The following is a 16,781-nucleotide window of genomic DNA, read 5'->3' as shown; positions in this document are numbered from 1 at the left end:
ACTGAAGTCTATTTTCCCCACCCCTAACAAGCTCATCTTGCCTTATTCCCTATCTCGGTTAATATGCAATGACCTCTAGGACATTGACTTGTATAAAAAAAAAAAAGATACACAATGACTTGTCCAGTCTACTAAATGAGACATTGTGCATTATTCTCAGCTCCTTATTGTCTCTTGCCTCCATCATACTACAATTGGTCATGAAGTCCTCTGGACTCTACTTCCTGATACATCTTTATTGGCAGGAGACATTCTTTTTCATTCTTGCTGCCTTAGACTAGGCCTGCCTCACTCTGGCCAGGACTCTTGCCATGGCTGCGTAGGTAGTCTCCAGGGAACCAGTTTCTCCCAATGTCTACACATCTGCCAGAGGGATCCTACCAACAAGCAAATATTGTGTCAGTTCTTGTTTATCTACCTCCATGGGAGTCCCACTACCAATAGGGTAATGTCAAAACTATATAAAATAGCCTATGAGACCTCCGTGTTTGTAGGATTCCTTTATTATCATTGTAATGTCTGTGGAATCTGTAGTGATTTCCCTTCTTTCATTCTGATATTGCTAATTTGTGTCTTTACCATTTTTTTTTATTAGTTTTGAGGTTTATACATTTTATTGTTTTTCCAAGGAACCAGCTTTTCGTTTCACTGATTTTCTCTACCGTTTATGTATTTTCAATTTCATTGATTTCAGCTCTTATCTTTATTATTTCCTTCCTTCTGCTTGCTGTGGATTTATTTTTTTCTTCTTTTTCCAGGTTCTCGAGGCAGGAGATTAGATTATTGATTTGAGATCTTTATTTCTTTTTTAATATAAGAATTTTAAAACTATAATTTCCCTTTAATCGCAGCTTTAGTTGTATCCCACAGACTTTGAAGTGTTATATTTTCATTTTAATTCAGTTGAAAATATTTCAAGATTCCTTTGATATTTCCTCTTGGACCCATGGTTTATTAATAAATATGTCATTTAACTTCCAAATGATTGAAGATTTTCTGTAATTTTCTATAATTCAAATCTAGTTTAATTTCATTATAGCGAGAGAACAGACTTTCAATTCTTTTAAATTTGTTAAGGTTTATATTATGACCCAGGATATATTTTACCCTGGTGAATGTTCCATCTGCAGTTAAAAAGAATATGATTCTGTTGTTTGGTGATGTGTTATATAAATGTCAGGTAGATCCAGGTGGCTAATAGTTCTATATCTTTACTGATTATCTGTTTTCTAGTACTATAGACTACCAACAGAGGAATGTTGAAGTCTCCAACTGTAATTGTGATTGTGTCTATTTCTCCTTAAAGTTCTGTCAATTTTTGCCTCATGTATTTTGAAGCTCTGTTGCTAAATATATGCACATTTAGAATTGTTATATCTTCTTGGTGAATTAAATTTTTTATTGTTATGTGATGTTCCCCTTTTGTTGGTGATTTTCTTTGATTTGAAGTCAGTTTGCCTGATATTAATATAGTCACTGCAGCTTATTTTGATTAGTGTTGGCTTGGTATATCTTTTTCAATCCTTTTACCTTTAAGCCATATATATTATTATATTTGAAGTGAGCATTCAGCTGAGTCATTATTTTTTAATCCATTCTGATAATCTTTCTTTTAATTGATATGTTTAGATCATTTTTATTTCATGTAATTATTAATATGTTTGAATTTAGATCTACCATTTTATTATTTATTTTACGTTTGTTTCCTCTCTTTTGTTTCTGTCAGTTCTCTTTTCTGCCTTCTTTAATTTATTTGAAAAAATTTTAGTATACTGTTTAAACTTATCTATTGCACTTTTCACTATGTCTTTACATTTTATAACTGCTGCTTTAAAGTATTTTGTAACATAGTTCCAACATCTGTACCATTTTGGCATTGAAATCTGTTGATTTTTTTTTCCCTCATGAGTTGAGATTTTTCCGATTCTTCATATGCTGAATAATTTTGAATTTTATCCTTGTCAGTTTGGATATTATGTTATAAGACTCTTAAGTCCTGTTTAAATACTATGGATATGTGAAAATTTTTGTCTTAGGAGGCAATAAGCCCTGTTAGGTTCAGTATTATTTTGATTTATCTCACGTGTGTGCCACTGAATGGCTAGTCTAGAACCTGGGCAGTGGTCAATCTCTAAGTTCAGTTCTCAGAGTCTTTGATATGCTGTTTGGGATCAAATCTATGCGTGTGCAGCTTAGGGATGAGCCCAGGAATTCATAAAGAACTTTAGGGAGTTGCCTTTCAAAGACCCTCCCTCCCTGTGATCTCCCTGATGCTTTCTGATTCCTTGGGCTCCCCTCCTTGGTGTTAAAGCCAGACAGTTAGGGCTTTAGTTATTCCACTCTGCTGTGATCTTCCTATACATTCACTCATGGGGGACTGGGTGATGGGAGCATGGGGAAAGAAAAAAGGCAGTGGGGGGTTTGCCCCACCTTCCTGGGACAACAACTCTTCCAAATAAGAGGCAGTCTTCCCCCAAACCCATAAGACTGCCAGGAGTCTCCTTTTCCATGTCTAGAGTGAGCATTAGAGGGTTTCTTCTGAAGTGATCTCTTCCTGTGGCTCTGCCCACTTGTGGGTTTTCAGCTGCCTTGAGAAGAGGTTGGGAGATACCAGAAGAAAACAAAACATTAACCTCACTGCTGGTTTGGTGGTAGTCCCAGTTCTGGTTTTCTTCTCCAATTGGCCTGCTATTTACTTTCCAGAGCTCTCCAATAGCTATTCTATACATGATGTCCAAGTTTTATTGCTGTTTTCAGTGGGAGAGAGAGGGTAGGGTGTGTTTACTCCATTGTGCCTGGAACCAGAAAGCTGAATGCATTATAAAGAGTATGAAAAGTTCACAAAAAATATGGTATCATACACTGACCCAAAAGGAATCTAATAATGCCATTTAACATGAATTAGATTTTTAAATGTTGCAGATTTTGCTTGGATTTTTATAATTTAGAAGGCATTTTCAGGAGAATGATTTATACAATCCAGTTAAAAAAAATCCATCATGAGAAATTTAAATTCTTTCTTTTCTCTAAAAATGTTTGCTCGCAATAAACAGAAACATTCAGACTAATATACTAACCTTGAACTCAAAATAGTAGGCACTTAATAATAGTTGTGACAGTTTCTGCTGGTGTTTCTACTACTGAAAGTGCTTTCAGATTCACAAGTGTGGCTCTGAATTTCAGTGACAAACTATCTAAATGATTCCCTAAAACATATATTTCTAAAAGAATGTAATAGCTTTCCCATTGTGTCTCTAATTTACCTCCAGTCTCAAAATTTGACCCAGCTCTACAAATATCCTTCAGCCATGTTGAATTTGTCTCTCTTCCTCTTTAACTTTTCTGTAAAGTCTTCTACTTCTCCAGGCAGAATTAAGTGGTTTTTTGCCTCCAGAGGCCTCAACCTAACTTTATTTTAGTGCCAACTTATCAGAACCACAATCCCTTTCTTATTTGTCTCCTTTTCCTGTTTGGTTATGATCTCCTTGAAGGCAGGGCTTTGTCTTGCTCGTCTTCCTGTTTCTAGCACCTATTGCAATATATTGGAGGGAAAAGAAGGGAGGCGAGCAGTGGAGGAAAATCAGTGGAAAATAAGAGGAAGGGAAGTGAAAGAGAAGACCAGGGTAAAATGCACAGCCCAGGATGCTTTGGAGCTGATAGAAATGGCAGGTTCACTTTAGCTGTCAGTACAGGTAGCTGGTAGCTTTCCCCATGTCCTTTATCTCAAGCCCTAAACAAAAGGGATATATTAAACTCTCTACCCCTGCTGGGAGTTCAAGAGCCCTGGCCATTGACAATTACATGAAAAAAAAGCTTAAGATACTTGCTCCTGAATTTTCCTTCTGAAGGTGTGCTTATTCACGCAGTACAGGTTGCAAATGTTGACAAAACAGAAGGCTCAAAAGCACACACTCTTCACATTACAGTCATTACCAAGTGCTCTGCTCCTACCTGCACAGGTTGCATGGATAAGTCTTCAGAAATAGTCCCACTTGGCTGGTCCTATGGTAGGGGGTTATCAGAACTTGTTAACATTAGTGTCACTAAAGTTGGTATTCAACGCCCCACTACTAAATTTGACTGGCTTTTAAAAAAAAAAAGGAAATAGTCCCACTTGGTACAGAATGTCTCCATTGTTTAATGAGCCTTTGAATTCCCCAAACTTGAAAGCATTAAAAACAGGAATAATAAATAATAAATAAATGAATAATAAAAAGGTGTCCCTTTATATGAGATGTGTCATGTTGAAATGTTTCTCTTCTAAAAGTTTCTGTTATAATTAAACACTGTATCTTGAAGCATTTTGTCCTTAGGGAAAATAGCAGGTTTTGATGCCTGTAGGCATCGAGTGTTAACTACAAGCATTTGCCTTTTAGATGAAGCATGTCAAAAATTGGCACTAAAATCTGCCTTGGTTGCTGTGACCACACTGTATCAAGGCTCTCCAAACAGAAATGTCCTCATTGTTCTGTTATAAATAATTTCTGTCATATCCTCTCAAGGTTTGAGGTGAGACCAACCCAACCCAATAGTTGAGCTCACCAAATATTTCTTGAGGGCCTACTTCAGCTTGGCAAGCGTGACCTCTTTGCTTTTTTCCCAAATACTCTCCTCTGTGGCTTTTAAAAAATAGTTGTAGAATTTTCATTTTGAAATAATTTTCAATAAGTTGTAAAAATAGAACAAAAGATTTGTACATACCCTTCATCCAGATTTTCTAAATGTGAAATCTTTAATAATCACAGTACTTGAATCAAAATGAAGAAATCAACACTGTGTTTTTTCTTGCTTTTTTAAAATTACTACTGCCTAATCTGTAAACTTTATTTAATTTTCACTAATTGTTGTACTAATGACCATTTTCTGTGCTAGGATCTGATCCAGGATCAGCTACTGTATTTAGCTATCATGCCTCTTTAATGTCCTTTAATCTGGACTGATTGCTAGGTCTTTTATGACCTGGATACTCTTGAGTAGCACTGGCCAATTTTTTGGGTAAAATGTCCCCTGATTTGAGCTTGCATTATGTTCCTCATGATTAAACTCAGATTATGCAATTTGTGGTAAGAATATAATAGCACAAGCTCAATTTACTAGTGTAAGATACTGGGCTATAAGGACAATGGACACCTTCCAGCTTCTGTTTACTGCTTGTTTGCTAACCTCAAGGCATTATGAGTACATTATGGGATGCAGAGGAGAAAGACAAAGAATGCGGAAACCGTAGTCTCTCAGCTAGGACCCGGAACAGGTTAGAGCCTATCAGGGGCAGGATGAAGTAAGAATCACTGTGGGGGTGGATGCATGACCAGTGTGTAAATAACTGAGATATAATAGAGTCTCTAACACACAAAGGAGAGTCCCTGCCCAAAGAAGAGGCCGCTGCGCCGGCACTCTGGGGGCTTAGACCCTAGCTCGAGCTAGACAATAAAACTCCTTTTGATAATTATAGCCTCGGTGACTCTGTCTCTCTGTCCTGCAGCCTTGTGAATCTCAAATATGACACTAGTTAAAGATACAAAATCTATTTTTTTCCTGAATAGAGAGCACGGGGGGTGTTAATAAAAATAGTAAGTCCTTACACGTGTAATTGAATTCTGCTAAGCCTGCGTTAATACTCATTTATAGTTTATCTCTTCACCTTTCTTTTACTTTTTTCTTGCCTCTAGCTCTTTCCAAAAGACCACGTTTGAAAGAGGACTGGCACAGAATGCTGGGTTAAGGGATCCAATTCTGACATTCAGGTATTGATTGTCCAAGGCAGCAAGATGGTGACTTCAGAGGCCAGAACCCAATGGGGGACAGTGTGGCATGGCTGGGCCCATGGCCTTTGGTAAGAGACAGACACGGTTTAAGTTCTATCACTGACAGCTTATAGACCTTGGGCAAGTTACTTAGCCTTTCTGAGCCTCAGCTTCCTCATCTGTAAAATGGAGTTGCTTTGTGGATTAAATGAGGACAGAGTGTATGAAGTACTTAACGTAGTGTCTGGCTCAGAGAAGGTATCTAGTGTTAGCTAAAATCCATAAATGTAATAAGAACGGTTGCAGCCTCAAACAACTCTCCAGCTAAATGCACTCATCCTGCTAATGGATGGCCCTGGATAGTTGGGCCCTGACCCATGGCCCCTGGCAATATTCCTGGGTAAAACCCATGATTAACTGTAGGGCCCAAAAGGACACCAACGTGTTCTTGCAGGCTTGGAGTAAGCCCTGAATAGTGCTGTTTCTTTGCCCAGGGCAAGCTCCTTTGACAGTTCTCTTGCTTATAGAGGAAGTAAAATCCTTTCTGTCAGGTTTCTTTAAGTCTAACAGCAGGATGGACTGCTCCCTGCTGTTTACTCTTGTTAGAACAGCTCCCAGAAGCAGTTTTTCTCCTTCTGTTGGACACAGTAGGGGAGGAAAAATTTTTTTCCTTTACCCAGCTTAGGCTCTCCAGCTGTGGCCCTGCACACGAGACTGGCCAAAGACAGATTCACAAAAGAAAATAAATGGAAATTTATCAACATGTGCATCACACATGTATAGACCGGAACACCCAGCAATCAGTAACCCCAAAGAGTGGCTAGAACCTGGGCTCACATACCATCTTAGGCTAAAGGAAAAGGACTTTGGGCTTCTGAGTGGGAGAGGCAAGTTATGGAGAGGTGACCAGGAAAAGTATGGTAAACAGCAGTTGTTAGTAAGGTTCAATATACAGATTTAAGTTTAAGATTGTTCCCCACTGATAATGATTGTTAAGTGTCCTCCCCTTCCTGGTACAAAGAGAGGGAGACACATTTTACAAATGGAAATTTCTTTAATAAATGTAAATTTCCTTTACAAAAGAAAAACTTCTCTTTTATCTGCTAGTTCTCAATGGCCTTTAGCTCAATGTAATAGATATGCCAGAAAGGCCTGGTCAGCTCTCTGGAGCTATTCCTGACCCTTGCAAGTCTTTCTGATTTATTGGACACTGATGTCCTTGTCCTGCTTTTTGGTGTAGCTCATTCTCAGAGCAGAGATGTGTTGAGAAAACACAGGTCAACAGTCATCAGAAGGGAGTGAAGAGGCCGGGCGCGGTGGCTCACACCTGTAATCCTAGCACTCTGGGAGGCCGAGGCGGGCGGATTGTTTGAGCTCAGGAGTTCGAGACCAACCTGAGCAAGAGCGAGACCCCATCTCCACTAAAAAAATAATAGAAAGAAATTAGCTGGACAACTGGAAATATATAGAAAAAATTAGCCGGGCATGGTGGCACATGCCTGTAGTCCCAGTTACTTGGGAGGCTGAGGCAGAAGGATGGCTTGAGCCCAGGAGTTTGAGGTTGCTGTGAGCTAGGCTGACCCCACGGCACTCTAGCCTGGGCAAGAGAGTGAGACTCTGTCTCAAAAAAAAAAAAAAAAAAGGGAGTGAAGAGCTAGCTGTGCTCACAATGTCACTGTCATGGGCACAGTTCCCCATATCACATGCAACCCCCCTCGCCTCTTCCTGTTTTCCCTTCACTCTGGTTCTGCTCCAGGGCTCCCTCCCTGATTGCCCTTAGAAATGTTTCCCTCACCCCTTCCCTGGCCAAGCCTGCCCCACCCCTGCCTTCCCAACACTTCCTAAGTGAATGTGAAGTTCAGACGCTGGCCTGGATTTCACCCCTTTCCCTTAGTTTCTCTAGGGCTGCCGGAGTCTCTCCCGTTCTCCAGATGGTTTCACCAAAGCCCAGAGAAGGGAACTAGCAAGATGAAGTTTTTTCCAGAGTGTGGAGTGTGGGAGGTGGGTGTGGGTGGACAACTTACGAGGCTCCAGACCAAATTTGGTTTGCAGCAAGGGGATGAGGGGTGGGGATGGGCAGGTGAGGCTGCAAATACATGCGCTTCAGCGAAGTGTTAAATTCTCCACTTTTCATGTCTTGATACTTCAAGGGAGTCCCCTGCTCCCGCTCTCCCCATAAGTGGGCGCACAGAGAGGGGAGGCTTTTCACGGCACAGCTAGAAGTTTGCTCCCAGCAAAGAACATGCGCTTAAGCACTTTGAAATTTCTGAAAACAAAACAACCCCAAACAGGTGTTTATACAAAGGTTTTGCTAAACTTGCAAAAACAAAATGAGGAAGGCTGCCAGTGAAAAAGACATGATATTCCTACTGAGGAAAGCCTTGCTTGGAAACTGTGAAGAGGGCCTGTGTGCACCCCGTAAATCAGTCAGCGTGTCCTCCTCTGGTGGCCTGGGCAGTAGTGACATGGAGTCGGAACGGGGCGTGGTTTGTTTTTAAAATCGGATGAGTCTTATTTACTTTGAAAGTAGATGCCTTATAGATTTTTATTTATCTAACAATATATTTTATACCACTTTAACATTTGTTTCTCTTCTACTTTTTATTTTATTTTTTGCCCTTTATCTATTTTTACGTTTTATTGGGTGAGAACACAACGTGAGATCTACTCTCCATAGATTTTTAAGCGCACGATACAGTATTGTCACCCAAAGGCACCATGTTATACAGCAGATCTCTAGAATTTATTCATCTCACATAAGTGAAATTTTACGGCCTTTGAACAACTCCCCATTTCCCCTCTCCCCAGTCCCTGGCAACCGCTGTTCCACTCTCTGCCTCTGTGAGTTTGACTAGATGACTCACGAGTGGCATCATACAGTGTTTCTCCTTCTGTGAGTGGTTTATTTCATCTAGCATAACGCCTTCAAGATTAATCCGTGTTGTTGCACGTGGCAGGATTTCCTCCTTGTTAAAGGCTTAATAGTATTCCGCTGTGTGTGCACACTACATTTTCTTTGTCCATTCTCCTGCTGATGAACATTTAGGTTGTTTCTAACTTTGGGCTGTTGTGCATACTGTGGCAGTGAACATAGGAGTGCAAATAAATATCTCTTCCAGATTCTGTTCTGAATCCTTTTGGGTAAAAAATACCCAGAAGTGAGGTATAGTAGTTCAATTTTTAATTTTTTGAGGCACCTCCATACTCTTTTCCATAGCAGCTGTAACACTTTACATTCCCACCAACAATGCACAAGGGTTCCAATTTCTCCATATCCTCACCAACACTTCTTGTCTTTTTTTTTTTTTTTAATACATAATGGTCATCCTAACAGGTGTGAGGTGACAGCTCACAGTGGTCCTTATTTTTTATTTTAAATAAAGCGTAATCTTGGCACTTTTGGCTTGTGCCCACCATGGAGGTGTTCAGGTTGGCAAGGGATTACTGTTTATGCTTTAGCTCTTTTCAAAGGTTAAATGTGACTCCTGAGAGTTATTTAGGTTAAAAAAATGAGTGTTGGATGGACAAATCCCTACTGTGCGCAACAGATGCTGAACTCAGTGCTGAGAATACCAATTTCGGCCGCACGTTGCTCCTGTTCCCTGTCACACTGGAAGTCAGACTTAGAGCAAATAACCTGGCCACAAGCTGGGGAAAGTGTCACAGCAGAGGCAAGAATAAAGGGCTCATGGGATGGAGTGGTTGGTCCAGACTACTGTGGGAAGGAGGAGTGTGAGATCAGGTGAGGACAGAGTTGAATAAAATCTAATATTTATTGAGTCCTCCCTGAGCACGAGGCCCCAAGGAGGAATGCCAGGTCACAAAGAGTGGAGCTGGTAGCACAGGTGCAGCACACCTGTAGCTGGTGGTTTAAGGGTCCACATTTGCCACCCCCTCCCCAGCTGGGTGTTGACTAGTGCCACCACTCTGATGGTCTAGTCCTTGAGGGGTGAGCATCTCTGTTGGATCTGCTTTGCCTTCACCCTAGGCTTCCCCCGGCCGCAAGCACATTCTGGAACTTTCAGCCCAATTGGCGAAGGCTTCTCTCCAGCCCCTTCCATCCCTTAGCCCCACCCCCTTCATGGGGCCCTCATCTGCCTGGCCCTGAGTGCTTACTCCTCTCCTCCTTAATCCCTGCCCTTGCCCCTCTCATTCCTCCCCAGTGGAGTCCTGAGCTGGCTCCCCAGGCTGCAGACACCTCCCCCTGACCCAGGGCTTGCTCCGCGGTCCTGCTCCTTCCCCGGCAGTGCTCGCCCTCCGGAACCCCAGTTTCCGCCATGCCCCACTCCTACCCCAGCTCAGTGTTTTCCTCCCAGAGGGAGCCCCTTCCTTTTGCTGGGTACTCCAGGCCTGTCCAGCTGCCTTGACCTCTCCCCGTTGCCATCCCACCTGCCGCTGTCCCCAGGGGCCTGAACCCAGAGGTCACTGCCCTTCTGCTGCCCTTTGACTCTGGGAACCACGGGCCTTCTCATCATTAACATGTGGTTTTAAGTTGATTTTTATTTTTTCAAATATACTTGTTTCTTTTTGAAAACTTTTCACATTGATTAATGGGTATGAATATATACTTAGAAATAAGACGTGGGGTTCAATAGATCAGTAGGGTGACTACAGTTAACATGAATCTACTGTACATTTCAAAATAGCTGGAAGAGAATAATTTGAGTGTTCTTAGGGTAAAGAAAATGTAAATGTTTAAGGTGATAGTTATCCCAATTACCCCAACTGGATTATTCGAATGTATGAAATTCTCACATGTATCCCAAAAATACATGTATCTATTATGTAGCAATAAAAAAGTAAAGTTATTGCCAATCAAAAAACCCCCACTTTTGGCATTGAAAAAGCGACTGATTTTTTAAAATACTGAGTAGATAATAATAGAGGTGGTAGGTGAAATTAGCGACAGTTGTTTCGGTGGTATCCTAATTATGGGCATTTAGGAAGCCCTGTATTTAATCATTGAACCTTACAGCAGCCCCACGAAGCTCAGGTATGTATTCTTATCGTACCTGTTGTGCAAGGTGGCACCCATCTGGGTCAGCGATACACCAGGTTTTGTGACGGATTCTACAACATCACCTGGCATAGTTTAAGGAATTGGCTTTAATGGAGAGAGGCTGCGTTTGCAGAGGATGAGGAGGCAGCTGTCCCCCTCACCCCGTCATCTCACTGAATTTGGGTGCAGCCTCACCCCCAGGAGGACGGGGGGCGACGACGGACCACTCACCCTGGCTTGTTGTCCAGGCAACCCAGAATGAGATGGGGTCGCCTTTGGCAATTGTGCTCACTGAGCCACGACCCCCATTTTACAGATGCAGAAACAGAGGAAAGACATTAAGTGATTGGCCCAAGTTGCAAGCCAATCCCAGAGCCTAAGTTCAAAACCGGTTGATTTCCTACTTAAAGGAAAGCAGAAGATTTTATGAGGCAGCAAGGAGGGGACCTTGCTCTCTGCACGTCACTTTCTGTCTCTGAGAGGCGAAGTGACGTTCTGCAAGGAGCCAGCCAACTGCATGGTGGTTTGACCCTTCCCACTTCACTGTTCCTGCTGCCTCAAGATGCCAAAATGGCTGGGGCCATTTTGGGATCTTGGAAGCTCCCAAAGCCACCGTGAGCCATCTCCTTTGCTGACTGTAAGAAGACTTGGCAGGAGCCTCCTGTTCTTAACTCCCACGCTAGAGAATTATTCCCTGAATTAAAGATGACTTTTACATCCTGCGTTGTAAAATGCTTTATGATCACTGACAGTGGTTCGTGATAGAGATCGGTATAGAAATGTTCACGGATCTCTTACATAAGGATCAAGACGAAAATAGGAGCTGTTTCTTTAATTCTTACACAATTTTTAAGAAACCCTTTAATATTCCATTCAACTCTTTCTTCCTTTTATTCCTCTCTCTTTCTTGCTGGTTCTGAAAAATAAGTGTAGCCCCATAAATATGCAGAATGTGGAAAGCTGACTTCTTCTATATCTAATAAAAACCTGGGGGAGTAATTGAAATAACTTGGCGTGGGCAGTCAGGTTCCACGCTGCGTAATATCAGAAGAAAATCCATAGCAAGGAAACGCGACCGAAAATAGGAAGAGGGGCTGGAGAACAAAACCAGAGCATTAAATAATGAGTATCTGAGAACCTTAAAAAAAAATCCTTTTAGAATTACATTCTTAGAAAAATAGTCGAGAAGCATCTTCAAAGAAGGAATACCAGACAAAGTGTACATGTTATGCATTTCTAAGGATTACAAATTCAAAGAAAAGGAAGAAAAGAGTCCTTCCTCCCCCGGCATCTGTTCATTAGACAAAAGAAGTCTGACAGAAGTCACAGGTTTCAATCAAATTTTGACACACGTGTTTTTTCACGATTAGGCTTTCCTCCCATCTCCCTTCGCTCTTTCCTCTCTGCAACCCGCATTTTAAAGGAATGTTGTAAAGATGGCAGATCACAAGAAGATAACCGTCTACTATCAAGTGTCCTGGGTACTTTCTGGAATATCTTACTCTGGTCTTTATGATTTTATGAAAGATCGCTGCATTCACCGAGGGTAGAAAAGTGATGTTGACGTGGCCCGTCTGGATCTTGTGAAAGAGAAGCGCTGGCTCCCAAGTACAGGGAACACAGAACAGTTTGCAGCCTGCTTTTCTGGCAGAACCTTGTTGCTCATTAACCTGCTCTAACCGAGGCTTTTGGCTATGTAAACTTGTGCAAGCCATTTACTGTTCCTAGACTCAGTTTTTAAGGGATTTTTTAAAAAAAGGTTATTTGTATATAAAACAAAATCTTTGGGAAACAAAAAAGTAGAAAAAAATGAAAGCAATCACTCATAACTTATTGTAATGATTTTGGTCTATACAGCTGTTTTTTTTTTCTTTTCTTTAAAAACATATAGTAGAAATTAAGCTACATGATTCAATTTTATCTCCTAATTTTTCTTTTGGGAGTGTTTTGTCTTCCCACATGAAGATAGATTTGACTCTTAGGCATCATTTTACAGAGCTGCGTAATATTCCACACAAGTGAGTTTCTGTTTTCCAGACAGAAAGGGTGTTGGACAGAGTCGGGGGGCTGTTTGAGTGTCTCACTGAAGGAAAGAGAAGGTGCAACCAGAGTTCTGATGTTCGCCCTGTATCTGTAACGAGTCGCAGCCAGGTTTGATTGTCAATGTGCATTAAGTATTGCTGTGTTCCTACCCAGAGAGGTGAGGCTGTTCTCTTTCTGGAGATGATCTTAGGTCATAGACCCATGACCGTGCTCTCTTTGCTGATGTCTGTGTGGAGAGAGACAACCTGGGTAAGACTTCTAGCTCTGTAGCCTACTGTCCTTGTGACTGGGACAAGGTTCTGGGCTTCACTATGTCACATTTCCTCAACTGTAACAGTGTGCGTGTCATTATAATTCCTCAATTCTGAGAAATATATTTGGACACACTTGACATCGGATTGAGTACTGCAATCAATGGGCACATTGTAAGTTTTCCTTCCTTTATCCTCCCTCAACACTCCCCAGAGCTATTAAAATCGATGATATCTTAGTACCGAAGAAATTTAATAAGACTTGCCTTACAGTGTCTGTTGTTGAAAGGATTAACGGAAATACACATGAAGTGTTCTTACCACTTGGTAAGAGCCCAATACGTGGCAGCTGTTATTTTACTAGTAAAAAAGCTGTATTGTTCTTAGAAAAGTAGAACACTTATCTGTCTAGAATATTTATTATAAGAAATACATTATTTGTAGGTCACATACTTGGTTAAAACTTGTGCTGCTTGGAAAATCCTTCCGCATCTTTCGTTAATTAGAGCCGGCACGGGGACGGGTGGCAGATAGGTTTAACTCCACGTGCCAGGTCTAATTTGCTGATGATGATTGTCAGACACGCTGTATTTTGAGGACTGCTGAGGCAGGATCTGAGTATAGCAGGCAAGTGTGCCAAGGTTGATTAGTAATGTCTTCCCCAGGCTTAGGCAGAAGGAACGGCCACACACATGCTGTTTGCCATCTCTGCATTACAGTGTCACAAAACATTACTTGGCAATTCATTTGGCATTAGCCAGGCTATGGTTTATCAATTAGGTGTTGCATTGAAATCTTCCATCAGTAGACCACTTCCGGGTCCAAGGTGGAAGAAACGTGGGAGAGTTCTCACTATCAGAGAGGGCAGAGCTTTGGCAATGACCTTGATTTTGCTAAGCCCTTGTTCTGCTAATGCTCACTTAGGTCTCGCCTCCTGAGCCTTAAACACCCTGCACCTTGGCCTCTCTAGAACTTGCCGTGGGATGGCTGATCTGCACTTTGGTCTACCCTGTGACTGCAGTTTGTTTTTGTTCCCTTTTGCTGTGGGTAAATGCTTCTAAGTGCAGGGCCCTTCTCTCAGAAAGGGCAGTGGTGTTGGAAGAGAGATTGCTCATTTCATTCCAGGGTCTTGTTTTCTACATCTCAGCTTTCAAGGCACTTACAAAACAAAATCATTCATTACAGGCACATTGCACAAGGCTGAAATAGAAAGCTACATACCATTTCTTGCAATACTCTGGTAGTCCCTGTGATTGCAGCGGTTTCTTTCCCGTAAACGAAGGTAAATAGAATGTTCTTTAATTCTGAAACAAATACATATGTTGATATTTAAGGTTAGGACATTCACATGATGAAGTTCAAAGAAACATGTTTTTATTATGATTTTTAAAAAATACAGTTAAAATGAACTCCGAAAATCAAATCTCTGCTGACAAATTTCCCCTAAACTGTGATTGTATTATTGGAAGTTGTCACAAGAAACGGTCCTATGAAACGAATTGTGTCGATGTGGTAAGAGTGTCATTGAAGATATCAAACTTTTTCGTTTGTATGAAGACCTCCAGAGTCATCCCTTTCTAATCTTTTTACCAAGAGCTGCTGTATATTTCTTGAGCAATTGCTCATCTTTATCAACTCTGTTATTTTGAACCTGACCATGAAGCTGTGGCTGATATTCTTGTTGTCTTTCAGATCTAGTCTCCCCTTTGTGTGTTAGAATGGATTTTGCAGCAGGACCCGTGTCTGCCGGAAATGACGACTGCATTTCCCAGCTTCTCTTGGAGTTAGGAGTGGCATGTCAGTCACTAAGTTCTGGGGAATGGGATTAAATTAGAATTAACCAGTGGCAGTTGGGCATGACGGCGCATGCCTGTAATCCCAGCTGTGCGGGTGACTGAGCTGGGAAGATCGCTTGAGTCTGGGAGTTTGAATTCAGCCTGGGCATCATAGCAAGACCTTGTAAAGAAGTATTTAGTGGCTTTCTGGTACTGTTTCTTAGGGGTGAGCTGAAAGGAGCTTGGATCCTTGGGCACTAAATAGAGTTGAGCTCCCAAACTAGTCTGAGACTGCACTTCTGTGAACTTCTCTGTGTGAGAGAAATAAACTCATGTGTTGTCTTATTTAAATTTCCCATGTGTTGAGTCTCTCTGTTAATAGCAGCTGAATCAAATACTGATAGACACAGCACTTACAGATGGATTTGACACCAGTGTCAGGCTATGATTGTACAAATTTTAAGCCATTTTCTTGGCTTCCCTTTGTCCCATCTTTGATTTTCATTTTCTTCTTGTAAGCTTTTAGTTTAATTTAAATGTAATTTAATATTATATTCTCTAAACTACCATAGACTTCCTAAAATCCTTTTTGAAACAAGACCAGATATAAACTAATGAATAATAATTTAGCTAAAAAATATTTGATTACTCTTCAAATGTCTTTTATCTTCCTTTCATTATAATAATTTCATATCTCGCAACCTTACATACAATAACCATTGTATGTATGTGCTATGTAAATCTTACTTCCTGTGTTCCAGTGGCTGGCAACTGTATCAGTGCTTCAGAAAGGTAAGTGTGTATTCTGTTTGGGTATTCACGATGCGTTGAAAATAGTATTCTCTTTTGAAGTCTGAGAAAACTAATGATCATATTTTTTAATAGACGACCAAGATGTCTAAGCAATGTTTTATATATGGAGTTTTTGCTTTGTGGTAGAATTTTCAGGTGAATTAAGTATTTTATTTTTTTTTTTAAATCAAAGCTACCCATGCACATAGTTTAAAAATTAAATTCATTAACTCTAGTGGTCCCCAACCTTTTTGGCATCAGGGATCGGTTTCATGGAAGACAATTTTTCCACGGACTTGGGGAGGGCGGGGAGGTGGAGCTCAGGCGGTGATGTGGGTGATGGGGAGGGGAGCAGCAGCTGTAAATTCAGATGAAGCTTCACATCCTCACCCGCCTCTCACCTCCTGCTGTGCAGCACCACACGCACCCCCCCCCCCCTGCATAAGTTTCATGGAAGACAATTTTTCCATGGATGGGGAGGTAGAGACAGAGCTCTGTAGCCTGGTCCCTAACAGGCCACAGACCCATACTGGTCTGCAGCCCAGGGACTGGGGATAGCAGATTTACTCAATAGATGTTTATTGAGCACCTACTATGTTCCAGGTGCTATTCTAGGCGCTTGGGTTATATGGGCAATGAAAAATACATGATCTCTGCTTCTGTGTTGTTGATATTCCAGCAGGAAAAGACAGATAAAAACACTAAATATCATAAGTAAGCAAATTATAGAGTATGCTAGAAAGTGATAAATTCTATGAAAAACAAAAGTGGGGAGGGAGGAAAGAGACAAGGATTAGAGTGGCCAGAGGAAGTCTAATTGAAAAGGTAAATGTCTACAAGATCTGAGATGGTGAGTCTTATAGAGCCAAATAGTTTAACTATTTCTCCATGTAAGATTTATATTAATAAACAGCAATCTCACACTGCTCTCCCCTCCGCATTTCTCCCTTCCCTGAGGCAACTAATTTCAACATCAATTGGCGGAGTCTTCTGGTATTTTTCTCCTTATCTCTAACATACTTTAAAGGCTACTTCTTCATTTTTAGTCTTTGACATTATCTTGATTTTTAGTCTTTCACTTTTTACTCTGGAAAAGGAGGATTTAGCTATTCACAACTGATCAATGACTGTTTGTTTGTTTCCCTTATAACTGTTTTATTTCCTGGGAGTTAACAGC

The 16,781-nt window shown here is 41.1% G+C and overlaps 1 protein-coding gene across 1 annotated transcript in view; it reads right to left on the bottom strand.

Moving 5' to 3' along the window:
- The window catches only part of AOAH (acyloxyacyl hydrolase), a 198,531-nt gene that overhangs the window by 37,330 nt on the left and 144,420 nt on the right, over positions 1–16,781 (bottom strand). Inside the window, exon 13 of the mRNA XM_076006307.1 lies at positions 14,259–14,341. Coding sequence (XP_075862422.1) covers positions 14,259–14,341 — 83 coding nt within the window. The remainder of the gene's footprint in view (positions 1–14,258; positions 14,342–16,781) is intronic.

The sequence above is a fragment of the Microcebus murinus genome, chromosome 9, assembly GCF_040939455.1.
Source record: "Microcebus murinus isolate Inina chromosome 9, M.murinus_Inina_mat1.0, whole genome shotgun sequence".
NCBI classification, from domain to species: domain Eukaryota; kingdom Metazoa; phylum Chordata; class Mammalia; order Primates; family Cheirogaleidae; genus Microcebus; species Microcebus murinus.
The sequence above is the reverse complement of the archived record's forward strand: the minus strand, read 5'-3'. Positions and strand labels throughout refer to the sequence as shown.